Raw genomic sequence first — 27,280 nt, forward strand, 5'->3', positions numbered from 1 at the left:
GCCCCACAGTGGAAGAAGGAACGTGTTATCCATAAGTTTGTCACGTGAAGGCTCCTTGAGAGGCTGGCACAGAGACTTCTAATGAATTTTTTCTTGGAGAATTTAGCAGAGAAGTCAGACAATGTATGTTTATCCTAGCCTGAGGTGGGATCCTCTTCCTTCTGGGGAGGCCACCCCCTTTGGCCAGCCAGTGGCAGGAGGGACCCCAAGAGAGGTGAGAGAAGAAGGTGATGTGGGCCTGGACCAGCCACGCCCCAGCTGGTGCTCCCGGAAGCAGCCTCCTCATCCTCGCGGACAGCCCTTCTGAAACACAGGCTTCCGGTCAATCCAACAAAGGGAGAGAGCCCTGTGACCACGCACAGTACATCATCACACATAAATACCGTATCTGAACCGCCTCCGCTTTGCTATTAGAAACATTACTATTTACTCAGTACACGATAGCATTTTTGCCTATTTTATTTTTTAGCCCTTGGAAGCTTGTTTCAAGAAAACTACTTCTTGCCATAAATATTACACGTTTGTTCATTAACATGAAATTATTAACATCACAGTTTTCAACCGGAATCTCAGGGACTTCCAATAACCATTCAGTTGAGATTTTGGTAAATATTTTCATCCTGTGACCTATATTATATTATCATAAAATATCTGACTTTAATGTAGTAAAGCTGACATCATACATCAGAAGCATACAAATGAATGCTGTGCCCTGTCACACAGCACCGCTGAAAAGCACGGTTCTTCTGCTTTTGCCCCAAAACAGCTTGGAAGCTCCTATTTGAGGGCACTCGCTCAAGAGTAACCAGCCGCACGACCCATTTCTAACCCAAGGCAGCACCTAATCCTCTGGGCTTGGCAGCCCACAGCCTCTAATTATCTCTAAACCCCAAACTTCCTTCCGCATTATCAAGATTTGCCCTCACTGTGGATATTCCAAAGAATCCATCTGCTGATAGTGCAGTCACACCTCCTCCTGCCCACCCTGGCAATGGGGTCGGACAGACACTCTAGGACAGGGATAGCCTGCAGTGTCGTGGCACGAGTTAAGGCGAGGATGGAGCAGCAGCGGTAAATGAGCGAAACGGGGTCCGCTACCTGACCTGCCCCTCTTTGGTGTAAGAAGCCAAAGCCCCCTCTTGGCCCAACACCACCCACAAAATAAAGCTCTCCATCAAGCGCTCGAGGGCTGCTGGCCTGAAGAACTACCCGCCCCCCCCACCTGCAAAAGGAATGACTAAAACTCAAATATTATCACATTCCTAAAAAAGGGAATATTCCAAGAAAGAAAAAAAATAGAGGAACCTTTTCTACTCAAAAAGGTGGAGCTTCTTTTGCTGGTATTCTAGTTTATAGTGATCTCCTGGGGTACTAAACTCCCTACTGTGGGCACAGTTCAAAGTAGGTTCACCCCATGCTTCAGCAGCTTCTGCTTCGCTTTGCCCGAGAGGCTGAAGGCACCGTCCTGGGGACTGGGGAAGCCAGAGCTCCGTGCCGGGGCTGCCAGCTGCTGGAAATAAGTTTCCTGGACAGGGTTGCAGCAGGCGTACACAGCTGTGGAGGCATTTCTGTTGGAGGGAGGAAGAGGACAACAGTCTGATGCTGCTTGTGCAAATCCCAGAGTACACGGAGACCTTGTCAGGCCTCTTATCCCAGCAGCCCCAGCACACTAACGGCTATGGGGTGCAGCTGGCATGGTGCAGGGGTCTATTTATCCACTGGAGCTTCAGGCTTCGGTGCCAGGAAGTCTTTCCTTCCTTTCAACTCACTGTTTGCTGGGCTGTCTTATGGCAGCTGGAGCCACAAGCCTGGAGTTACAGTTATTGAATAGGTGAGTTGCTGAATCAATGTTTTGTGGGTATAACAGCAGTTACACAAGATGCTTTTCATACATTCTCTGGTTTATTCCTCACAAGAGCCTTATGCAGTAGTGGACAGACAGGGACCCTATGGTTCAGAGGGGTGATGAGGCTGCCCTGCCTCTAGGACAACACGCCAATTGTGTCTGAGGAAGACATCCAAGCCTCCATCCACACTGGGGGTGGTCAGATGAGGAGCTGGGGGAGTGAGGTGTGAGAGGGTGGGGATGTGACACAGAGTGACAGAAGGCACAGGAGAGGGGGAGGGATGAGGTACCAGGCGAAGCAGGATGCACGGGGCAAGAACTCACTCTGGGGCCAGGTGCTGGGCTCTGGGTCCTGTCTGTCTCCAGCTAGTGTGGGACCTCAGACAAGTCATTGCCCCGCTATGCCTCAGTTTCCCCAAACCTAATAAGTCAGGGTGGAGTCAGGGACCACTAAGGCTCCCCTTACCCAGATCTCTCCTTCCATATAAAGAGGGAGGAGAGTCCCACTCTCCTACAGGTTCTCCTGCTGGGACCCACCTAGCCTGGGGGTTTTCTCCACTCACTGGGCCAGCAGGACAAGCACTTCCTACAGCCATAGGAGGGAAGTCATCCCAGCCCTACCACTTCCTGGCTGTGTGTCCTTGACAAAGTTACTTAACCTTTCTGAGTCTCAGCTTTCTCATCTGTAAAATGGAGATGACAACAGTATTTACCTGAGTTTTTTTAAGTAAATGAGTAAAACATAAATAACTTGTCTTAGACAGTGATTAGCACATGGTGAGTGATTAATAAATGGGAGCTGGTGTTTTTATTACTATTATTAAAATAATCAATAAATGCCTTGAACTACAGATCCTAATACTAAAGAATTATTAGCAGGAGAAACCCTCTCAGCTCCAAGGAAGTGAAATACCCAAGGCAACAAGGTGGCTGGTGGTCCAGATGTTGAATTTTACTTGTTTCCACCTCCCACAAAACAGACAGACAGACAGACACACACACACATGCACACATATCCCACAGTCAGTTCCCAAACCAGTGATTGTGGATACAAGTTGCATCTAGGTTACCAGCCTGGACGGCTATGAATTAAAGCTACAGAAGACACATTTATCACGAAAAGATACACTAAAAGATTGGATGGAGACAGTGCTGGTGGCAGAAAACCCCAGCCTTCAAGCATGGCAGGAGGCAGGCATTAAAACCACTAGAAACAAGGGCTAGAGCCCTGACGCACGTCATCTATCATCTGTGCGAGTCCAGAGCTTGCGCCCCTCCCACCCCACCACACAGCCTCCTCAAACGTGAAACGTGTGGAAAGAACATGTATCTTGGAGTTAGAGAGATCTGGGTTCAAATCCTGGCTCCATCATTTAATAAGAATGTGACCCTGGGACAAGTTGCTTATCCTCTTTTTACCTCAGTTTCCTCGTCTTTAAAATGGGGATAAAAACTGCACTGACCAGACAGTACCAAGGACGAAATGGAATGATATATACAAAAAATGTCAGGCACACAGAACATAGCAGGCATGTCCTTTCTGACCCTATAACTTGCCGCCTTCTAGTCTCATAAGAGAAACACAAAGAGGAAAAAAAAAGGTAAAATTTGGTTGGTTAAATACTGCAGATTACAAAAGTAATGAATAGATCCACATCTACAGACTTGTGGCTGTTCAAGCTATGCAATAAAGTGAAAAAAAAAAAAAAAAGACTTGGGAAATAATATATTATAAAAAAGAAAGAATATGGAAGTAATTAAAATACTAATAATCTATATTCCTTTTGCAAAAAATAAAAACCAAAATCAATAGCAAAATGTGTGATGGGGGTTGGGGTGGGGGGATGGATAAATGTTTTACTTTATATATTTCTGAGAAGGCTGAATGTTTTTATAATGAACAGCTATTACTTTTTAAATTAGAAAGGCAGCAATGTCATTTGAACATAATTTATGGCAAGGAACCAGAGGGGCTCCCTCCTCAGTCATGAATGAAAGCTGCCTGACGGGCAGGAGCTGGAGGCTGTTTTCACCGCTGTAACCCCAGAGGCTAAAGTAGGTCCCAGGAAGGGACCCAGAAAAATACATGACACCTGGATGAATGAGAGCAGATGACAGCAGCAACAGGAGCAGATAAAGAAGGCTGTAAGTGGAGTAACTAGAATGCTCTTCACTTAGCTCTAAAGGAAGCACTGACTGGGACCCAGGGACTGAAATCCAGGGAAGGCTTCCGTGTGAACTGTGGAGTTCAAGCCCGTGAGGGTGACGCAGGGGAGGGCTCACCTGACGGTCATTTCGTACAACTCAGGCAGCTGCGCGAAGTCTGAGTGCATCAGGCTGACTGCCTGGAGGAAGCGGCGATCCTTGGGGGTAGCCACCTGTGGGAGGTTTGCTTCCGGAAGGGGACACAGAAGCTGTGAGTAGCAGGCTCCCCCATCCCTCCCGTCCCTCCTCTCTACCTCTCTGTATCGTAAACTGGGACAGAGCGTGGCTCAAACTTGTGGAAACGGATGCTGAGGGGAAGAGAGAAAGGCCTGGGGTGCTGGGCCCCAGCTGCTGCCACCAGGCAACAGATCACACCCTGTCCTCCTCAATTGTGAGCAACACATGCTTTCTGCACAAAAATCTCAAAATTCTGAGGCAGCCCTCATCAAAGATAGTTGAACATGTGTGAGCTGCTCTAGGAATGCTGGGGAAACCACCAAAAAGGGACAAATGAGCATAGGATTTGTCAAGCGAATTCTAAACTCCATGGGGGCTGGGCTCCTCACCCAGGGCTCCAGCCCGACCACTGCCCCACCACCTCCAGGAGGCCCCCGCCAAGGCCCATGCTCCCGCCATGCACAGGGCCTGCTCCTTACCCATCAGCACGTTCTGGACTCTGTCGTAATGCGTGAAGTTGTATGTGCTGGTCGTGGAGGTGGCCTCATCTCTGGGGAGCGTCTCCTTCAGGTGGACCTCCAGCCCGTTCAGGGATGCCAGGCTGCTGTGGTACTGCAGGGGGGCCACAGCAGGGTCATGTGCTTGCCGAATGTGTCTCAGCCACCCTCTGAGGGCTTTCTATGTCACCAATTTGAGTGTCTACTTGATCTACTGCACAAAAACACCCTAACCAGCCTTTTTGCCTCTTTTTAGAGAAGTACCAACTTCCAACCTTAGGTTCTATGTTTTTTAAATGAAAGATTATAATGTAGAAAAATCAGAAAATAGAGAGGGGCAGAAAAAATATTTAAAGAGGAGGAGAAAAGCAAAGACAAACTACCCATAGCCTCCCCATCCAGCAACGGCCACTCAACACCTTGCTGTATCTCCTAACCATGGCTGCCCACCCAGGCTGCACGTTTCAGCCCCACAGCTGGGCCTGGGAGGAGAAGGCCTCCACCAAACAGAATGAGTTAGCTTCTCCCCCAGGCATCCAGAATGGTCCTAGCTATGCCTCATCCTTGGAAGGACAAAGAGACGTCAGTCAATTGGTTTTCTGTGTTCTGGAGGGTATCTGGTTGAGGAAGGCTGTCAGGGGGCTGAGGCCCAGGCACCTGTATTTTTTAAAACCTCCCAGGAGATGAGGATCTTGCAGGTCCTGGTGAGAACACTGGGCTATACCTTTTTATATCATTCATTTTTAAATAAAATAAACATGGGATCAAACCGTAAGTAATGGTTGATGATCAGGTTTTTGAACTTAATGATATAGCATGAACTGTGTTCTACATCCTTAAATATTCTGCACCTTCACTCCTAAAAGGCTGTGTGGTGTTCTTGGAGACCCCCCTTGGGCTGGACCAAGTGCACAGTTGCATCCTGATGGACTCAGTTTGGTAAACGGGGCCTCCTGTGGCTCTTCCAGCTGGTGAGGCCCGAGCCCCCCGGCTGCTTCAGCTGTAACAAGACCACCATTCCCTCACATCAGACAGCTCCCGGACACAGGACATGCTGGCTCAGCCTCCTCCTAGCCCAATGACTAGGGCCAGGTACTGAATTTTCTGTGCCTCATATTTATTTTTCATCTGCAAAATGGGATGACTACATAGCGCTGTTGAGTGGATTCAGTGAAATAACATGTACAAAAGTCCTTTGTAAACTTGAAAGTGCTACCCTGAGGCAGGCATTTTTTATATAAAATGAAAATTATATTCATTAAAGAAGAGTGTTTTTACAATGGGCATATATGTTTGAGAATTGACTGTTTTCTCGACCGCTAAGAAGGTTAAGTGCACGTAAAGAGTATAGACAGGCAAACAGAATGTTTCTGAAGCAGAGTGTTACGAAGCTTAAGTATTGTTTTTGTTAGCGTATTGGGGTTAAATTCGTTTTTCTGTCTGAATATCTTAGAAATGACATTTAAAGCCAATAGGTTTGACCTAGAAGGCTTGATTTTATGCACCTGTCTCCCCCAGTGCCTAGCAGAGCACCTGGCTCCTCACAGGTGCTCAGTAAATACCCATTAGTGAGTGAATAAATGAATACATCCAACGCCAAGCATGTTGAACTTATGAGCTATATGGTTTAAGCTGAGGGTGCAGAGCTATGTAAACGGATATATGTTCAAAACAAGCACGATACTGCATGTTCAGATGCTGGTATAAACTGAACCAATTCTGGGATTAACAGAAGCTAATGAGCCCCCTGTATGAACCAGGTATGTGCACATGGAGGGATGCATGTGTGCGTGTGCATACGTGGGGGTACACATGTGTGTGCATGCTATGTGTGGAATGTGTACATGTGTGTGGGTACATACAGACATTCACCATGAAGTCAATTGTAGCTTTGCTGGCAGTTTCTGGCCCACCACTTCTCCCATCCCGCACAGGTGCCCAGAGGAAGGGGCCATGGGAAGAGTGAGCCATGCCAATCCCTGAGATTTCCCTGTGGGCACTGAGCTCTGCTTCTGGAGTCTTCTGCCTAACTTGTACTCAAGATAAAATCACTAAACCCTAAACCCATAGTTAGCCACAAGATGTTCTGTCAGATGACGTGGACAATGTTTTTCCTGGTAACTGAGTGCTCTCCTATACACCAGGGGTCAGCAAACCATGGCCTGTGAGCCAAACCCAGCTGGTTACCTGTTTTTTGTGTGGCCTGCAGGTGCAGAATGGTTTTATAGTCTTGAATAGTTGGGGGGAAAACATCAAAAGAAGAATAATATTTTGCAACATGAAAATTATATGAAATTCCGATTTCCATGTCCATAGAGAAAGTGTTGCTGGAACATGGCCATTTGGTTGTGGATTGCTAGGCTGCTTTCCTACCGCAATGGCAGGGTTGGGTAGCTGTGCAAAGCTTCAAGTATTTGCCATCTGGTCCTTTAAAGAAAGTTTGCCAAACCCTGATATATCCTACTCCACATTGTGCTCCTCAGAGCAGCCCCAGGGGGCAGAGAGCTGGGCCCATTCCTGGACATCCCAACTTCTCATCCACACCAAAGCCAAGCGTGCAAATGTTAAGGTGTGCCCTAATGTGCGAGGACAGGGCAGGTCATGGTTGCTAGAAGCACATTCCATGGTGGGGATGGGGGCGCTTTTGCCTAAACTCTTTTAGGAGTTGACTCACACTGTCTTCAGCCTCATCTACTGTACACAGACAACTCAGTGTCCTATTGTGGCAGTAAGTAAACGGATCTGATTGCTGCCTTTGAAGGTCAATGAGATTACTTAGGTTCTGAGCGGAATCTGTCAGCAGCTCTATGCTGCCCCCTGGTGGGGGCCTACTCTGCTGTTCTGGACCCACCCGACTCCAATCCCTCTCGTCCCCCGGCAAGCACAGAGGTGGGAGCTGATCTGGGAAGACCTGGTGGCAAGTGACGCACGGATGCCTGGATGGTGTCTAACGTAATCAAGGTGCCATTTCAAAGGGGGGATGTGCTCACTGCCACATCGGAACTGCAGTTTCCCAGTTCTCAGCACAGGGCCTGGAGGGAAATCAGGTCAAGTACTTTGTATGCAGGTCCGTGACAAAGTGCACTTCAGTAACAGAGCTCTCCCAACTATAAAATATACAGCCTTTGAGTCTGATGAGCAAACCCCCTCTTAAACCAGCAGGCTGTTCTAAGTTGGCTATACTCTACTCTTTTTAGAAAAGACAAGCTTTTCTTCTTCCAGAAAACTGCATTCTATTTTCTGAGGCCCATGAAGGCTGTTGCATAACAACACGGGTGGGCCCTGACAAACCAAATGATGTATCCGTATGACAGGAGCCGCAGAGGGGGCTGTAACCCCACTCCTTTACCTTCCCACCTCATCATCACAGGGGCAGAGCAGGGCGGGAACAGAGAGGCTGGGGCGTCAGCTGAGAAACAAGCAAGAATTCTGGACCCACCACCTGCATTAGTGCTTTTTATCTCTACGAGGCTCAGTTTTCTCATTGGTGCAGTGGGTGCTCCAAGGCTTGTCTCCCAGAGCTACACAGGCTTGGTTTGGCTAAAATAATAGATATAAAGTATTTGGCATACAATTGAGGCAGCATGTATCTTAACTGACTTTCTCCTCAAAGAGCAGCCTGCGCTTTTTTTCTTTTCCTTTGGGTGGGGCTGGGGGTGGGGTCAGAGATATTCACTGCACTTTATTGCATCCACAGGCTAGGCCTGCAAAATAATATCTCCAAGGCTCAGCACTGTGCAAAACAGACCATGGAAACGAGGGCATTGTTGGGGAGATGTGATGTATAAAACTGCAACCTTAACTCCTCACATTGTTATAAAGAAGGAGGTACATAAAGTTGCAAGCAGCTATGGCAAGCGAGGGTACAGGAAACAAACAGACCACAACGGGGTGATCTGGGGCCTGTGGAAAGGGGACAGATAAGCAAGACAGCTCTAGAGAGGAGCACCAGAGCTCTTGCCTGGGGACTCTGTGCAAAGGAAGCTGTTCAGCAGCTTTCCCTCCTCCTTTCTGCTCCAAGGTGACTTGCTCCTTTGTAGTGGGTCATGAGTCCTGCATGCTAATAAGACAGGCTGAGAATAATATAGATTTAAGAACAGAAACAAGGCAAGCCCCAGGACACCATTCGCCCTGCAGCAGTTTCAACCTGCTGTTCTCACTGCTACCACTTTTCCTGCCAACTAAAGCAAGGCTGTTACTATAGCAACCGAATCTCCAGTGTGGGCCTAGGCCCCAGAGAGGGTCAGTTTACCGCTCTGAGTGGGGAAGGGGAGAGTAATGGTTTAAGAAGAGTTCTGTGGAGCCTGTTAGGACTTCAGATGTCCCAGGCCTTTGAGGAAGGAGGCTCAGATAACCACGGTATGAAGTTGGGACTATGGAGGGGAACCTCTGTCTTCCACAGAATCCCCAGCCCAGGCTGCGGCACCTTGCAGAGTACAGGTTCCAGAGCAAACAGGACCCAGAGCTTCCCGGACTAGGAGATGAGGCAGTTAGCAGGAAGTCTGGGATCGGCAGGAAGTCTTCCCATGCATTTCCATCCTGCATCTGGAAGGGCAAGGCTAGCATCACCCCTACAACACTGGTGAGGAACTGGGGCTCGAAGAGGGCAAGGCCTGTGAGCAAGATCCCACAACTGGAGAACAACGGAGCCAGGGCTGCAGCTCACGTCTTCCCTCCCTCCAAGGCCCAGGCTCTGAGAAACTGAGGAAGCAAGACAGAGGGAGGGAACCAACTGCCGGGTGCCTTTGTACCAGGCACCACACTGTACCCTTGGCTAAAGAACACGATTCACTCCCCACAAAAACCTATGGAGGTAGTTGCTATCATTCTCCCCATTTCACAGACAGAGAAATTGTGTCCAAGGTCACGCAGCTAAAGGCTATGCCCTTATCCCCTTTCCTGTCTGTGTCAAAATGGAGCCCTGGCAGGAGCATCTTCTCTGCCTGCCCAGGTTTCTAGGAAGGAGAGAGTTGAGTAGAGGGGGACTGGGAAGCTGGAGGACACTTACCACCTCCTCGATGGCTGAGCCGTCTTGCAGCAGTGGTTCCTCAGCCAGCAGGGACAGCACCAGCCCTTTAACATTGTGAGTGTAGAGGCTCATCCTCACCAGTCCCACGCGGGACCCTGCTGGGGTCACAGCGGAGTCACCCCCGTCTGCAGGGGGCTCACAGCCCTGAGAGTCTGCCCAGCCTGAACTGCATGGCAGGCCAGGGGTGAAGCAGCTCTCCTGGACCCCTTCAAAACACTGATCCACGCTGTGCTCCTCCACGGGAAGTCTCTTTGCTCTCTGCCTCGAATCTAAGTGAGCTGACGGCGATGGCAGGTCAGTCCTTCTGGGGAGAGGGTTTTCTCTGGGGTTGAGGGCTTGGCTGCTGTCATCAGGACAGTCTTCAGGCTGTTCTAGGGCTCCGTTCTGGATGGGCATCTCAAGAAGGGAGGGAGAAAGGGGGCCGCTGGTGGCTGTGTCCCCAGGCAGGTCCTCAGGCAGCTCGAGTTCCAGGTGGCCAGCGTCACTAACAGACTCCTTGTGGCCTGAGCCACCGCCACCTGGGGTACACTCACGCGGGAAAGCGAGAAGGCCTGAGAATGTTTCCATTTCCCGAGCTCTCGGAATGTGGACTTCAGACAAGTCTAGCTCCTCTGGGGAAAAACCAGGTTCCCTCACCAAGGAGAAGCCGAGAGCAGAGCCCTTGCTCCTGGTGGCAGTGCTGTATGGTTTCTTGGGCTGGAAGTTCTCCAGATCAAGGCCAGACAAGAGGCCGTTCTCCCCCTTGCTATGTGGCCAAGCTAAGGCAGGGGCCGTGGGCTCCAGGGTAGTCACCAATGGGCAGGCCTTGGACTCCACGTGGCCAGTGGCATTTTCTTTCAGTGCAGATGTGCTCCAGTCCTTTGGGGGGTGCTGGGCTGAGCCGTCCTGGAGTCTGGCTGGAGAGGCAGGAGAGCTGGCAAACAAGGCAGAGGTGAGGAAGGCACCCAGACCGAGGCCAGGGCACAACTTCCTTAAAAATCATGGGCATTAACGACATGTGGGTGTCAGAGGCCACAGAGCCCAAGATGCCATCGGGGTCTAACTACAAGAATAAAAATCAGGGAAGGCCTGGCCCTTAGGGCTGCATGCGTCAAGACCAGGACCAAACACTGACACGGCCCAGCCCAACGACCAAGAGTCACCAGGTCTGGAGGGTCTACCGTGAGAATGAGGGATGATGCTGGGTTCTATCCAGCTGCTGTTTCCAATTTTCACAACGAGTCCAAGGAGCAGACATTACTGGGTTCATTTTACAGATGGAAAAGTTGAGACTCAAGCAGGGAAATGCACTTGCTCGGGGCGACACAGCTGTTAAGTGACAGATCTAGGATTTAAAACCTAAACTCATCTCACAATGCCATGCTGCCTCGTATCAATATGCTGAAGTTCCAGATACTCCCTTACGAGGCAGAGCACTGGGCAAGATAAGAATTAAGGAAGGATGTGACGTACCAGCTAGGGCTTGTTCGGTGAAATGTGAGGGGGAGTCCCTAAAATATGGTCTAAGATTAGTTGTGAGCTCCCTTACCTAGTCATCTCCTCCCCTGGGAATTCATGGAGACCAGCAGCTTCCTCTTTGGTCACGAAAACAGGCATGACCTGGACATCTGGGGGCAGCACAGCTCCTAGGATGACCAAGCAACAGGGTGAAGGCAGGGGGGGCAGTAACTGTTCTTTGAGGAGATAAACCCAACCCCCAGGCCAGCTCAGAGAGCAGCACCGTGAGTGTGTTCCTCAGCCCAGAACAAAAGCCACAAAACTGCAGCTACAATTTCTCTGATCACAAAGACAAGAGCCCACGTGGGCAACATTTCGGCAGGCTTGGAACAGGGAGACCTGCGGCAGAAGAAGATTTAGTGGCCCTTAAAAATAAAAAAGACACAAGTTGGAGAAAAGTTTATGTCTTTTTCCACCTTATGCCTCCAAATAAGACATAACCTTCCTGGGGCCTCCTCCACATCCTGCAACGGTCTTTCCAGAAGCCTGCCATTTACCTTACCCCCTCCTCTTCAGGCTCCCCTGGAACTTGTCTGTGCAGTCTCATATCAGAGTTAAGGAGGGTCCGAGAACAGGGATTTGAAAGGTATGCCTAAAATAATGAGCTATCAAATTAGGATCTGATGGGTAATTTTGTTCTTGAAGTGTTCTTCTATGTATTTTGTTAACCGTATGTGCAGATGAAATACACATGGGAACCCCGGCCTTTTTCCTGGTCTGTATGGGGACAGGCAGCTTGAAGACTGCCATTTTCAAGACGTGACAATGCACCTCAGTACTTACCGTGTACCTGCAGGGCTTCGCCTCCTTCAGGTATTCTCTGAAAACAAGCACACACAGAAACAGGCACACTCTTCTCTTGACCCAACCACCAGGAATTCACTGTGCCATCTGTTCAGAAGATTTAGCCAGGCCCAGAAAGCTTGTCTCAACAGCATGCCAAGAGCAAAGCAGATGGAACAGAAGCTACCCCAAGCTGCTTGCTCACCACCATGCTGGGATCAGGCCAGAACCTGAGCCCATGCAAGCTGGGGAGGCAGCAGTTCCACCCCAAATCACACTATGCTTGAAATTCTGATTCTTAGTCTCTCCCCTCTGGGATTAAAAGCAAGGATCCCTGTTATCTTTTACACCCTTGGAGAATTCACATCCTAGAATAGAACCACATCTGTCACAGCCCTGGTAGAGAGCTCCAAATAAAGGACTTGAAGGCTGTCCATTCAGATCATGCCTTATGGTTTGTATACACTATTGAAGTTAAGTTGGTTTCAAAACCAACGAGACTGTTATAGATGAAGAAAGTTAAAATTCAAGCCCCATAGTAACTACAAAGAAAATATTGGAGAATATGCAAGCCAATAGAGACAGGAAGTAGAGAATAGGTAGCCAGGGGTGGGAGCAGGGGGAATGGGGAGTTAATGCAAAGTGTGTGTAGGGTTTCTGTTTGGGGAGATGGGAAAATTTTAGTCATGAAAGGCGGTGAAGGTACTGCAAAATAGTGAGTGTTATTCACCCCACTGAATGGCATGCTTGGGAATGATTGAGATGGGAAAGTTTGTGTTATATATATGTTCCCATAGTAAAAAAAAAAAAAAAGAAAAAAAAAGAAAGAATGAAAGAAAGAGCTACTAAAGGGACAATGACAATTAAAGGCAATACATGATCCTGGATGGGATCTAACAAGGGAGAAGAGAAGGCTTGAAAGGACATTATTGGGACATCTGAAAAAAATTGGAATATAGATTGTAAGCTTCCTATCAGTGTTAATTTCTTGAGCTTGATAACTGCATTTAAGGTGGAAGCATAAGTGTATATCCTTGTCTTAGGAAATGTACATGGCAGTATTAAGTGTTCAGGGAGCACTGGATTGATAAATAGATAGATGGATAGATAGACTGACAGATTGATAGAATTATATGGCAAATATGGCAAAATGTTAAAATTGGTGGATCTGGGTATCTGAGGGGATGAGGTATGTTGGAGATTGATTGACTGATTATATACTTATATTGACTATATATCTATTTATTATTTTTAACTATGAAGTTTAAAGCTGAGTACGTGAATTAATCATTTCCCTACCTTAGACCAGGGGTTGGCAAACTTTTTCTGTAAAGGGCCAAACAGTAAATATTTAGGAGTTTGAGGACCATACAGTCTCTAATCTCAACTACTCAACACTGCTATGGTAGCTCAAAAGCAGTGACACACAATGTAAAGCAACGGGCATGGCTGAGTTCCAGTAAAACTTTGTTTGCAGGCAGCTGGCTCACAGGCTGTAGTTTGCTGACTCCTACCTCAGATATTTAAATTGCATCTGATTTTTCACCTTCATTAATGCTGTTGTGATAAAGTTCTGAGGATAAATCTCTTTTAGCATTTAGATTATTTCCTTAGGATAGATTCCTAGAAGCTGAATTAGGAAAAAGGAAAGGGCATTGCTCCTGCTTTCAGATTCAATCTGTTCACGAGGAAGACTTCTAACTGACACCTCCACTGTCTGCATGAGGGGCCTGTGTGCAAAACCTCATCAGCGTATTAAATGTTTGCTGATTTAGTAAGTATTAAAAAAATCACTCTATGATACATTTAAAACCACAGCTCCATACATAAGTAATAAATAAATAAAATAAAAGGAAACAGGACTGAAATAAACATGGCAGGTGCTAGCAGAGGCTATCTCAGTGCTGTCCAACTGTGGGCAATTTTATCCTCCACTTTTCTACACTTTCAGATTTTCTGCAATGGCATGTATGACATTTTTTCTTTATAAAAACAATTAAACAAAGACATAACCCAAGGGTTTTTAAACAGTTTCTGCTTTCTTAGGCCTTTCTGAGGACACATTTGTATCTCAAAATCTAACAAGTCTTTGAAATAAAGGCCATCCTCACGGGAAGTCAAAATCTCACAGTTCCACTTGATTTGAAGAAAAGCCAAATATCAAAGTCTATGAGGCAGAAGAAAACATTCTTTCAGCCTCACCAGTGACTTCACTCTTAAGGAGTGAAACATACTGAGGGATTTGAGTGCTGACGAGATTAAAGGAAACAAGTGTCCCTGCCCATACGCCACCCCCGGCCGCAGCGACCGCTCCCAAGTTCATCTATCACTTAGGGTCAGTCTTGCCTGCTTTTCCCTGTGCAGAGTCAGAGGCTGTGGCTGAAGCATTCCAGCCAGGAGGCTGGCCTTGACAATACCTTGTCCTCTGGAGCAGCTCGGTGAAGCAGGATCTTGGCAGTGAGGGATGGTGGCAGCTGGGTGCTGACAATCCTAGGATGGTAGACACAGGAAGAGGAACAACGGTGAGAAGAAATGCACTGAAGGATTCTGAATTCTAAAAGACTTCTAACATTCCATGTAGGGGAGGGTCTCGGATACATACTGGTGGGAGTTTCACCTGGGACAGTCCTTGTGGAATGCACTTGGGCAGCTCCCATCAAAACTTAAACTGCCCAAACCCACCGACTCAGCTTGCACCAAGATGTATACACAAGAACATTCATTATGGTGAAAATGGTGAAGTTGTAAAACAATGGGGCAAACCAACCTAAATGTCCATCAAAAAGAGAGTTGTTAAATAAATCATGGCACGGCTGTACTGCAGAAAAATATGCAGCTGTTACAACAATGAGGTGGACCCATGCGGACGGATAAGGAAATCCCTAGTGTGCACGCTAAGTTGAGAAACCATACAATGCTATTTTTGTAAACAAAAAAATCAACAAAATTAACATATGTATCTGTACAGTTTGTGAAAACACATAGATAAAACAATGAAAGCGTGCTCATCGAACTGGTAATTGTGGGGATGGGCTGAGGGTGAAAGACGGGAACTTTTAAATTTTGCTGTTTCCCTAGTGGCTGTTTTTTTTTTTGCAATGAGAATGTATTCATGCATTAGCCATATAATTTAAATTTATGCAAGAAATGCCAAATAAGAAAGAGAAAAAATATTACCTTTGACAGCTCTGTCACTGGCAAGCTTGGAAGACCCAAGAAGATTGAGAACCATTATAATGAAAGCGGGGAAGGGAAGGGGGTAAAGTGTGCTGAGGGACAATGTGTGCCAGGGACCGTGCTCAGCCCTCTACATCCATCACCTCATTTCATTCTCCACAAGCGTCTCTATTTCCCAGAAGTGAAAACTGAAGTTAAGCTACTTGCCCAAGGCCCCACAGCTGGTAAGAAGAGAAGCCAGGATTCAAATCCCAGCAGCTCAGACCCCAGAGCCCCGACAAGAGCCTGGAGCACAGCTCCAGTCACACATTCATCTGGTCACTGGGAAGTTCTGGGCACAGAGCAATGCCCTGCCTGCCCCAGGCTGTGAGAGGAAACCCTTCATGAGGAGAGAGGCCTTGGAAAACACCTGGAGTGGCTCTTAGGCACTTGGGCTCACCAAGAGCCCTCCAACTATGTGAAGAGGTGCAGTGAGTCCTCAGAGGCCAGTCAGGAGAGGGGCCCCGGCCAGGAGGCTGGTAGGATCCTGGGTAAAAGCACATGATGCCATGTTGCAGAGGTGAGCCACAGCAAGTGAACCAGGCCCTGAGTAGCAGAGAGAGACAGCAGTGGGCATCCACGCCCCTTTACCTTACAGTGCTGGCTGCTGGCAGCGTTGGAGGCTCTGCATTAGCATTCTGCAGACTGACAACTAAAAAGGTATGGCCCCAACTTGAGAATTACACGGATCTCTTTGCAGTTGCGTTTTATATTCCTCTTTTCTGAACATGACAATTTCTAATGTCCCAGCTCTGCCGAATGACAGGTATGAACCCCAAATCAAACCTAAACTCCTGACATTTGCCACACTGGCCCACCAGTGGCCAGAGATAAGAGCTCCCCGCCCAAGACCTGGAGGCAGCTGAATGGTCAGTTCTGCAGCAGGGAATGGGGGTGGAAGAGAGGGCTCTGACATTACTCACAGTCCCTTGTAGAGGATGCAGCCAGCTAGGATGTGAGGCGAGCGCTGGCAGGTCTGCAGAATGAGGGTCGCCTTCAGCAACAACAGGGGCTCCACCTGTATAGGGCGAGAAGCATGCCCGCAAAGTAACACGCTCACAGTCGGCAAGGGAGGAAAGGAAAGGGGCTAGAGAAGGAGAATGTGTTACACAGTAAAATCTGCATCATGCCCTGGGTCTGTTCTACCTCTCTAGCCCCAGAACTGCTGACAATAAACACAAAATGCCAAATTCTTGAACAAGGATACCGCTCTGGAAGCAGGAAGGTGTAACAGACTATGGTACGTGGCTATTCCTAGCGGACAAAGTAGCTTTCCTAGGAGACCCTATCAATATAGAGACCAGGCAGTGGCAGGAGAGGAGACTATACCCCTCGGATGCAGATCCTGGTGCAGGTGAAACTTACCTGCCCTGTCCTCCACCCTCCCTCTGACGTGCAATCCCCTGCAGCTGGCCCCACATCTGACCAGGTCCCCTAAATCAATTCCATAACAAAAAATAAACATCATGCTCTCTCACTCGAAATATACTTCAGTTCCCATTTCCACCTGTCTCCGTGGCAGCTAGAACTTGCAAGTAAGTTCTCATTATCTGTGAGAACTCAGTGCTTATGGGGCCGAGCTCTACAGCTGCTACCACGTGAACAAGGGAAAGCTTATTTTCTCTCCTGCCGCCCAGTCCCAGTCAGCCAGTCTGTAAAGCTTCAGGGCCGACTTCAAGAAGCCCTCTGAAAATGTGTGGGACAAACCCTTCCCTCTTTCTAGTGGGGTCACAGTGTCACAGCCCTGGTAACGGGGCCCCCTTAACCACAGCAGTGAGACACAGACTTGCAGTGGACAGCAAACCCACGTCTCAACTCTCCAGATGCTCGGGACTCAGGTGGTGGGTCGTTGAGGGGACACAGCCCACATCTCCCTTTGGCCCTCTGACAAGAGAATGTGAGATTCAGCAACATCAAGACCACTGAGAAACAGGAGGCCACACCTCCAACCTACCTCTCGCCCAATGCCACATGGCAAAAAGGACCGGCTTGAAGAGACAAAAGTGCTTCCCAACCACTCTCTCCCAGATACAGCAACCCTGCTTTTAAAACATTAGTGCTGGGCATTTCTGATGTTGAAAATAATTAAGGAGAGAAGGGGACTTTCTGAGGCATTGGCAAGATAACGCCTTTTACTGAGCCTTTATTTGGTGTCATTTCAGGGACTGTATCATTTTATCATCAAAACAGTTCAGGTGGCAGGTCACGACACCATTTAGGGATAGGGACTGTGAGGGTAGGAGAGGACACCTGCCTTGTCCAAGCTCACACAGCTCAAGGGCAGCAGCCCGGAATCTGAACCCAGGTCTTAACCACTACTGTGTAAATGCCATGTTCTGTCTACTTCTCTAGCCATAGTTCATTTAGTTCTCTAGCTATAGTTCATTTGGTTCATCTAGCTGTAGTTCTTCTAGCTGTGTAAATGCCATGTTCTGTCCACTTCTTTGATTTCAGTCTGTCCACCTGACTTGTCCAAGCTCACACAGCTCATGGGCAGCAGCTTGGAATCTGAATCCACATCTTAAGCACTACTCTGTAAATGCCATGTAACTGTGTAAACGCCATGTTCTGTCCATTTCTCTAGCTACAGTTCATTTAAGAAAGTGGCCAGAAGCTCTCGGCCTTTACATGAAACGAACAAGGAGGTTCAGAGCATTACTTTGGTTTTGTCCAAGTTCCACAGGGAAGTGAAAATCTTATGCAGATCACTGGTGTTTTTCAGAATCTGTTCGATGAAGGTGTCCCACTCTGTGCTCAGTTCTTCCTGGGAACAGTTCTAAGAGAGAGACAGCCCGAGGTCAGCATCTGAGGTTCGGAGAGAGAGAGACTACCACAAAAACCGTTCCTCTCACACAGGAAACTGCCCGGAAGGGAGGCCTGTTTTGAACTTCCTACATCTGCGTGAGCCCCCACCCCGTCACCTGATAGCCTTCCTGACCACGGGGCCTGTGAGTGAGGATGGCAGCCAGGACCTGCTCTTTCCAACGGGGGCTGAGCACCAGGGTGAAACCACCCATCCCAGTGGGGAACACAGGCATCCCAGAGGGGCTCCAAGGGCATTCCCTTGACCTTGTTGCTGGATAATAGGTGTGTAGGGAAAGAATAAGAGACCCCCAGAGGAAGAGCTGGATTCTGCCAATATTAGTTTTGCCAAAGAGGCCCAACACAAGCGACCTTAATACTAAACTCATACCTTGTAAGCCACAGACACAGGTCCATTGTAAAAACTAAAGAAGCCAATGAGCTGATCCAGAAACCGCTTGCAGCTGACATCCGGGAGATCCATAGCACAGCCTAGCACCTGGAAAGAAGGAGCCCAGGAAGAAAGGCAGGTTCCTTTTCTCTGAGCCCAGCCAAGAATCAAGCAGCCAGGGCTCTCGATAGCCAGACTCGATGACCCATTGATTGATCTGCTGCTTTCCCTGAGCACACACCCTCCACTCCAAGCTCGCTGGTCTCCACAGTGAACAATGACTTTTGTGCAACTATTCATGATGCTGGACCTGAAAAATACCCTCCTCCTGCCTGCCTCTCTACCCAGGGCTTATCTACACCCTTCAGAGCCCACCGTAGACTCTTGCACCTCCTTTTCTGATAATGCTGATGCCTGTTCTGATAACTCTAACCAATGCTGACCTCTATTCTGGCTCCTTGTATTGTTAGGATTGTCATTTGGACATTGGATATTTGATTGGGATTTCCTTATAAACTACAGACAGGTCTCAAAATGGTTCATGCACATGCATCTTGTCTCCTCAGCTGGATGAAGGGCTTCGAGAGCAGGAACTGACTGAATCATATACTTCTAGGCCTCCAAAAAGCTGAGTGTAGTGCTTAGTTCTACAGAAGATAAATACTTGCTGAGAAAGCAATGTGGCCATATGTTTAACAAAAGCCTGAAAAAAGTTCATATTCTTTGACCTAGCAATTCTACCTCTTGGAATCTGTCCTTAGGGAATCATCAGAAACTAAAACAAACAAAACAAAAGGAAACAAAAAAATTAACTAACAAAAAATAAACAAACGAAACCCTTTTAATGTAAGCAAGGTTCTCTACTTGGTTCGCTGATGTAATCAAGAGTTCACAACAGTCTGGCATATAAGTGCTCAATTCTCCCCTGACTGAACTTTAGATTCAGTGCAATTCCAATCAGAGTCCCACTGACTGGACAAGCTGATCCTAAAATGGAAATACAAAGGATATAAAATATCCAAAGCAGTCTTGAAAAAGAACAAGATTAAAAAAATTGTGCTATCTTGTTTTAAGACTTACTATAAAACTACAGAAATGAAGATGGTGTGGTGCTTGCAAAGGATCTTCAAACAGATCAATGGAAAAGAAGGCCCATCAACAGACCCACACTTAAATGGTCACCTGATTTTCAATAAAGGAGCCAAAAGAATCCAATAGGAAAAGGAAAGTTTTATCATCAGTGGTGCATTCTAGCATCATTGGTTATCCATTTGGGAAAAAAAAATGAACTCTGAAATCTAATTCACACCATAGGTGAATATTAATTCGAGATGGACTATAAACCTAATGTAAAAGATAAAACTTTTAGGAAAAAAACAATCGGAGATTATCTTCATGATTTGGAGGTAGGCAATGGTTTCCTAAGACAGGATACAGAAAGCAATAACCACAAAAGATGGAACTGGCAATGTTGGCTTTGTTAAAATTAAAAACTTCTGTTCATCAAAAGACCTCATTAAAAAAATGAATAGGCAAGCCAAAAACTGGCAGAAAATATTTTCAAAATATATATCTAACAAAGAACTAGTATCCAGGATAGATAAAAAACTCTGACACCTCAATGAAAAAATAAAACCCAACTTAAATATGGGCAAAAGCTTTGAAAAGACACTTCACCAAGTAAAGTATACAAATAGTCATTAAGCACATAAAAAAGTCATCAGGGAAATATAAATTAAAACCATCAGATCCTACTTCACGTCCACGAGAATTGCTAAAATTAAACAGACTGATATAAATGCTGACAAGGACGTGGAGTAACCAGAATTTTCATTTGCTGTTGGTGAGAAAGCAAAATGCTAAACCACTTTGGAAAAATGTCTAGCAGTTTCTTATAAAACCCAACAATACACTTACCTCATGACCCAGCAATTCCAGTCCTAGATATTTATCCAAGAGAAAGAAAAACCACATGTCCACAGAAAGACTCGTAGAGGAATGTTCCAAGTAACCTTATTCATAATTCTCAAAATTCATCCTTTTGATGGACAATCCAGGTGTCCATCAAAAAAGAGAATGAATAAATGGACTGTGGTATATTCAGACAATGGAATAGTCTTCAAAAATAAAAAGGAATGAACCACTGATACATGAAACAATGTGGGTGAATCTCAAAATGATAAATGCTATGAAGGAAGCCTATAAACAGTACATGTCTCATTCCACTCATACGACATTCTAGAAAAGACAGAACTAATCTATGGTGGAAAAAATTCAGAGCAATGGCCGCCTGAGGCAGGGGAGGGGACTAAGTGGGGAGAGACATGAGGGGACTTTCTAGGGTGAAGAAAATATTCTGTCTCTTGAAAGGGATTTGTGTTGCACAGGTGTATCATTTGTCTAAATGTGACACAATGATACATTTAGGATTTCTGCATTTCTTTATATGTAAATCTTACCTCCAAAGGAAAAAGAACCACAAATAAAAACTGAATTCTAGTTAATGAGATGCATATAGAAGTATTTAGGGGGAGGCGGGGGAAACACACTAAAGTGCGAAATTTACTTTGGAAAGCATTACAAAAATAACCCGGATTAACAGCAGGATAAAAGGATGAACAGATTAAACATGTGATACAGCAACTATAATAAAATGTTGACTGTAGAATCTAGTAGTTATATGAGCATTCACTGTAAAATTCTTTTGACTGGTCTGTATATTAGAAAACTTTCATAGTAAAAGGTTGGGAAAAAATGCTCATAAAGTTGAATATACTACCCCACACTTAAGCATCCCTCAGGAAGTCTTAAAATAGTGTGGGCATGGGAAAATGGCACTGAAGATTATCTGCTGCTACTGGCTATAAAGAGAATGGCTTTTATTCTTTATTTTTAATGGGTTCTCTGAAACTTAGCATAAATGCATCAATGTTTTAAGAATTTCTGGGTCACTTATCCAGTAAGTACAGAGAAGTAAAGGTGAAGATAAAAGACCAATTTGCAACACAGAAGAAACAGAATTTCTGTAGGTGGGCCCAAGTCTTCCAAAAGGAATGGAGAAACAACCAGCCATGTGCAATCCAGGATTTTTTAGAAATGTTCTGGAGGGCACTCGATTATTACAGGCATCTGCAGAGAGTAACACAGGAAGCGTGGAGGATTACTGGACACAGTACATGGGATGGGGGGGTGGAAGGTATGGGTTTCAGGCTCAAGAATCACAGGAAGCATTGATTTCTAAACTCCATCATCACAGCACTTGCCACCAAGACAAATGAAGGCAATCCCAGTCAGCACGGATTCTGCCAGTTAAACTTACCCAGAGGTAATCTCCATCAACTTTTATGGCAAACTTAAGTTTCCGCAGACGAATGAGATTGGGAGAAGAGCCAGAAATCTCAGTGACACAGTGGACAACTCCAGCAATCTGTCCACAAAGCAACTCCTGTTGGTCAAGCAGGGTCTGTGAGAAAGGAGCAAATTCCAGATATGAAGTTGAAATGCTGTAACTCGTTTCACTGCTTAGATCAGGGGATGGCAAACTATAGCCCGCAGGCCAAATCTGGCCCACTGCCTGTTTTTACAAGGCCCAAGAACTAAGAAAGGTTTTTACATTTTTAAAGGGTTGCTAAAAACAAACAAACAAACAAAATGTGACAAAGACCTTATGTGGTCTGCAAAGTCTAAAATATTGAAAATATTTACTATCTGCCCCTTTACAGAAAAAAGTTGGCTAACCCCTGCCCTAGATGACGAAACTGCTACAGAAAACGCACAACAAACACATAAGATTATTACACGTTACTATATTTTTGTTCCTGAGATTGTAGGCATATGAATGGGTGGATGTATGAGCCTTTCATCCCTAATCAAATCCCCTGCATGGGCAGCTAAAGCAGCCTGGCTTAATCCCAGCTATTGGAATCAGAGCAGAATCACATGAGAGAACATGAAGAACCTCCTAATCCATTTCAGCATTACTGCATTTGGGACAACCAGACACTACGTGATGCACCAAAAAATGTACCCACCACCTATGAAGAATCCTTGTCTAAAAAATCTGAACTTAAATCTAACCAAGGCTCTAGATTGTACTTCTAAGTTTAAAGGAAATGCAGTGGACAGAACGCACTAAACACTGCCACCACGGGGACGCACTCAGCCAAATCCAGAATGTGGGACTTTCTAACATTCTATTGCACAAATGACCTGGTTCCTTCAGTAATCAATGGCATGGGAAATAAAAGGATGGGTAGATGGGTGAGCATGGGTGTAAAATAACAGAGACTTAAAATACAAAAAAAACCAAATAGAATATGTGGACTTTGAATCCTGGGGAAGGGAGGAAGGAAGGAAGGGAGGGAGGGAGGGAGGATGGACCATTAAATAACAGCTAAGAAAATAATGGTGAAATTTGAATATGGACTGGGTATAAGATAATATTAAAAACTCACTATTACTAATTACTAATACCTTTTTTGCTTTAAAAAGGGGCCTTATCAGTTAGAGATGCCACTTAAAGCATATGCTGGTGAAATGACACAAGGTTTAGGATTTGCTTCTAAATAGTCCAGGGGAAAAAAAGGAGTGGGGGGGTAGGATAAGTCATACAAAATTGGCAAAATGTTGATAACTGTTGAAGCTAGTGATGGGTCTATGAGGATCCATAATACTTTCCTCTCTACCTTTATACATAAAAATTTAAGTTTTTCAGAAAATGAGCTGAAGAAAAAATTGGGGGCAGGGGGAGGCAAACAAAAGTTCTGATGGTAACCAGAGAACTAGAGAAGATGGAAGTATAGAGCTGCGTGGGAATTTTAAGAAACAGAAGAAGCAGCACAATTAATAATAATAATAAGACAGTAGACATTTCAAGTGCCTGGATTAGCCAAATAAAACTGTCCGAATCTAAACCCTGTCCTTTTGAAAAAAGTCACCACTTTGAGGCAGTGGGATCCCCGCTGAATGATAGATAAAATGCTGGATGGCTTACCTGAGAAGGATAAAAATAACAAATGCCAGCTCTCGTTGGGTCTCCTTCTTCCTTTACCTTTGAACCATCATAAAGGAAAAAGTAATTCCACCTGGCAAGAGAACAGAAAGAAGCCACGTTTCCTTTCATCCAGTGGTAACGGTGTTTTAAAACCCAGCCTCCTATTTCCCAGCCCCTAGGAAGGCTCATTATTCAGTGTTCAAAGAGCCTTCTGGTGTTTCCCGGGGAGAAAGAACCCAGTAGCTACAAATAGATAAAACCAGTCCATAAGTGCAGCAGTCAAACTAAAAATATGCCTCGACCAGCCATCAGGCCATCAGAAATAAGAGTAACTAGAGGAAGGAGGAAGCAACCCCAAAGAGCTCTCACTTGAAACCCTGAACCTTACCCAGATAACCATATGGTTTGGTAAACTGTCTTGTAAGGCTCTGAAAATACAATAAGTTAGGGAAGATTGAGATGCACTTCTCACAACTGCTGAGCCTGATGACCTCAGGAATATCCCTTCTACCAGCAACTCAGGCATTCATTCAACAAACATTTACTGAGGGCTGATGGTGCACTGTGGGCTGTGTGTGCGGAGGCCCTGGGGCTACGATGAAAGGCCGACGAAGAAACATGGCATTTCAATGCATGGCATTGAGCCTATAACAGGGAAACACGGGGGCCTATGAGAGTTTAGAGAAACACCTAAGCCCTCTCTGCCTGTCAAAATCTTCTCAGGCCTAAATCTCCAAAAGCACATTTATCAGGATGCAGCACAAGAGTAGCTGTGACTGCTCTGTCCCCATTCCTGTCTCCCTTCCATCTCTGATCCCTCCTCACCCACCTTCACTGGCTCCCACCTCATCTTCCTGGTGACAAGCACCAAGTGTCTGTCTCTAGCATGGTCTGTTTTCCTAAATTCTAGGGCCAAAGTTGCAACTGCCTGCAGGGCCAGTCCAGAGTGAACTCCAACAAAGCCGCAAAAAACGCCTCCAATCCCAATTCAGGAATCCCACAGCCAGCCCCCGTTCCGCCCATGATGGGGTTCCCATCCCTGTTTTCTGTCTGAGTGAACACACCCCTGCTCTTCCAGGCACCCAAAAGAAAACCTGGGTGTCATTTTTAACTGCTTCATCTTTCTGACTTCCCTATTTAATCAGTAACTAAATCTTGCTAATCTATGTAAACCACACCGTTCACTTTTTTTTTTTTAATCTTCATTTTATTGAGATATATTCACATACCACGCAGTCATACAAAACAAATCGTACTTTCGATTGTTTACAGTACCATTACATAGTGGTACATTCATCACCACACCGTTCACTTTTATCTCCTCAAGTAATGTTGCCGAACCAAATTATGGGGAAGGATTAATCCATTAATTGAGATTGGAACTGAGAAAGGAACTGAGTTTCAAGCAGAATTGTGTAATACCCTTTAAGAACCAGACTAGCCAAACCTCTTCATGTGCGGTAATTCTGAACTGCAACTATTTCTTGTCTCTCAAATGTGAAGAATATAAGGTCTACAATATTATCAAAGTTGGCTGAATGATACGGCTATGCCTATCTTTTCTACAATCTATCGGCAATGTTGGACTCGTTAAACAACCACAACAACAAAAAAAAACCCTGCAAGAGGCTTGCAAGGTTAAAACAAGTTAGCTTTGGAGAAAAATGGCTCACATGCTTGATCCAGCTGCTCTAAGAAAAATGCCTTTTTTTTTTTCCTTCATAATATCAAGATAATCTGGTTGGAGATTTTCAGTCAATTTAACAGTTCCAACCACCAACCTGCTGAGAGCAAAACCACGCAGGCTTCGATACTCACCAAGAGGCTGACTTCGTCCCCGTTGCAATGGAGGTGGCCATTTATTTTCCGATCACCCTCATTCTCTTTATTTTTTTTTTTCCAGTATTACTTCTTTCTCCCCAGCAGTGACTGTTCTACTGTTTCTCCAATCCAGTGAATACAAATGCGACAGGTCTAAGTATTTTCAGTCACAACCGTCATTTGCTTAGTTTTCATTCACCATGAAAGTGTCACTTCCCTTCCTCGTAGGCCTTTCGGTTCCATGTATATCTCGACACCTTTTAGAACTCTGGGAGAGAATATAATATAGCAAGAGAATTCTACCAGCAAAAATCAAATCCACGAATCTGGTTCCGTGAGCGTCAGTGGCTGTCTGCAGAACGATCATTAGGAAGCTCCTCTCCAGAGGAGATGCATGCTGAAGGCAGTATTCTGAGGGAATTTCTAGCTTGAATGGTTCAAAGCCATTTTGATATTTCTTTTAAAAGTTCTGAGGCTTCCAGTTCAAACATCAGGGCTTTGGTCCTAGAATAAACACAAGGAATAGATTATTTCAGAAACCCATGAGAGAACATGTGACTCAGCAGGGTTAAGCAAATGGCATACTTCAAAAGAGCTTTCTATAAAGTTGAAAATTGTGTTTCAAAATAAAAAAGAGAGGGTGGCAGAGGACTTCAGAGTAAGTCCCTTAGTTTCTTGAACAGTGTGGTAAACACACCACAGGCCTCACAGAATATAAAATTCAATAACTAGTGTGCAAAAGCTCTGCACGTTAAAGACATCTATATAAATAATATGGTCGCTATAGTAATAGTGGGATCCAAAATAAGGAAGTGTCACCTTTACAGCTCAAACATAAACTGAACATGCAGAATGGTGATTCCAGGGCTGGGAAGTTTCCAGAAAACCAAAAGAGAACTTTATCAACTGGTTTTCAAATTCCCATGACTCAGAGCATCACGGATTTTCAGAGTCAGAAGGGGGACCCTAGCATCAATCACTTGAATCCTTGCCTTCTCTGCTGTCCTCCAAAAACTATCTTGACTGTCCTTGGCTTACCCCTTCCAGAGAAAGTCCGGTTCATAGCTGTTAAATTTATCCTTCCATCAAGTTAAAATCTGGCTCTAGTAACCACCACTCACTGGTCTGAATTAATGCCCTGAAGGAAAACATAAAACGTATACTCTTCCCACGTAAAAACCCTTCAGTCACTTCAAAATTGTATTCCTATCATCAACTGCTCCAAGTTGAATGTCCCCAGTGACAGGGTCTCAACTACAAATCTTAGGGTGGGCCTCCATACAGAACAACTACACTGGGACCATTCTCATGGCATTCTGTGGAGCATATTTGGGTGCGTGTGAAGGATAGTCTATAAGCTCCTAGAAGCCCCGTTACCCCCTTCCTCCCAGAGGACTGGGACCTACACTCCCGGAGTCCATTATCTTTTCTCTGAAAAGTCCAGAAGTGGCCCGGAATGGTCCCAGGATGAGGGTGTCGGGATGTGACCAGAAATGGCCCTGTCAGCCTGAGAAATGACAGTAACGACCCGAGAGAGTCAAGATGTATCTGGGAAAGGCCTTGGGGGTGGACCGGGTGTTACCCAGTGGCGGCAGAGGGTCAGCAGGGCTGAAAAGGGAGCGCTAATGGCTGCGAGGGGCAGGAAGCGACTGAACACAGCCCACGGGGTCAGGAAGCAACCGGCAACCGCCTGAAGGCACTGGAAACGCGTGACTGGCCTCAGCTCCGACGGGGCGGAATGCGGTGGGCAAAGGCCCAGAGGTGGGGATCAAAGGGGGAACAGGTCACGGCACGGAAGGACAGCGAAGAGACACTCCGCATCAAGGTCCCTCGGTGTCCCCGCCCACCCGCTGGAGAAGCCAGGCAGCCCAGGGCTCGGGATCCGGGGTGGGGGTGGCGGCCGGGCGCCCACACCTCCCGCCGGGTACCTGCGCCCACTGCAGCGATCGCCCGGCGATCACTCGCCGCTCACGCCTTCCGACGCCGAAGCTCCCGGCCAGCCGGCGCGCGGCGATGACGTAAG

The 27,280-nt window shown here is 46.2% G+C and overlaps 1 protein-coding gene across 1 annotated transcript; it reads right to left on the reverse strand.

Moving 5' to 3' along the window:
* Positions 1-441: 441 nt before the first annotated feature.
* HPS4 (HPS4 biogenesis of lysosomal organelles complex 3 subunit 2) lies at positions 442-27,266 on the reverse strand. Its single transcript, XM_037817033.1, has 14 exons — positions 27,186-27,266; positions 25,255-25,761; positions 23,437-23,527; positions 21,763-21,906; positions 18,444-18,551; positions 17,910-18,026; positions 16,174-16,268; positions 14,452-14,524; positions 12,035-12,071; positions 11,283-11,379; positions 9,734-10,667; positions 4,708-4,840; positions 4,130-4,238; positions 442-1,568 (listed from the first exon to the last, which is right to left on the reverse strand). The coding sequence occupies exons 2-14, from the start codon at positions 25,293-25,295 to the stop codon at positions 1,397-1,399; spliced, it is 2,151 nt and encodes a 716-aa protein (XP_037672961.1). The 5' UTR covers positions 25,296-25,761; positions 27,186-27,266; the 3' UTR covers positions 442-1,396.
* Positions 27,267-27,280: the final 14 nt, after the last annotated feature.

Source organism: Choloepus didactylus, chromosome 23 (assembly GCF_015220235.1).
Source record: "Choloepus didactylus isolate mChoDid1 chromosome 23, mChoDid1.pri, whole genome shotgun sequence".
NCBI classification, from domain to species: Eukaryota; Metazoa; Chordata; class Mammalia; order Pilosa; family Megalonychidae; genus Choloepus; species Choloepus didactylus.

Bases quoted from the DNA above. Each gene is read 5' to 3' on its own strand.
- HPS4 (XM_037817033.1), bottom strand. From the start codon at position 25,295: ATGGCCACCTCCATTGCAACGGGGACGAAGTCAGCCTCTTG. The intron at 18,552-21,762 runs GTAAGTTTAACT...CCTTCTTTCCAG, and splicing joins TTGATGGAGATTACCTCTGG to GTGCTAGGCTGTGCTATGGA. The intron at 11,380-12,034 runs GTAAGTACTGAG...TGGTCATCCTAG, and splicing joins CGAAGCCCTGCAGGTACACG to GAGCTGTGCTGCCCCCAGAT.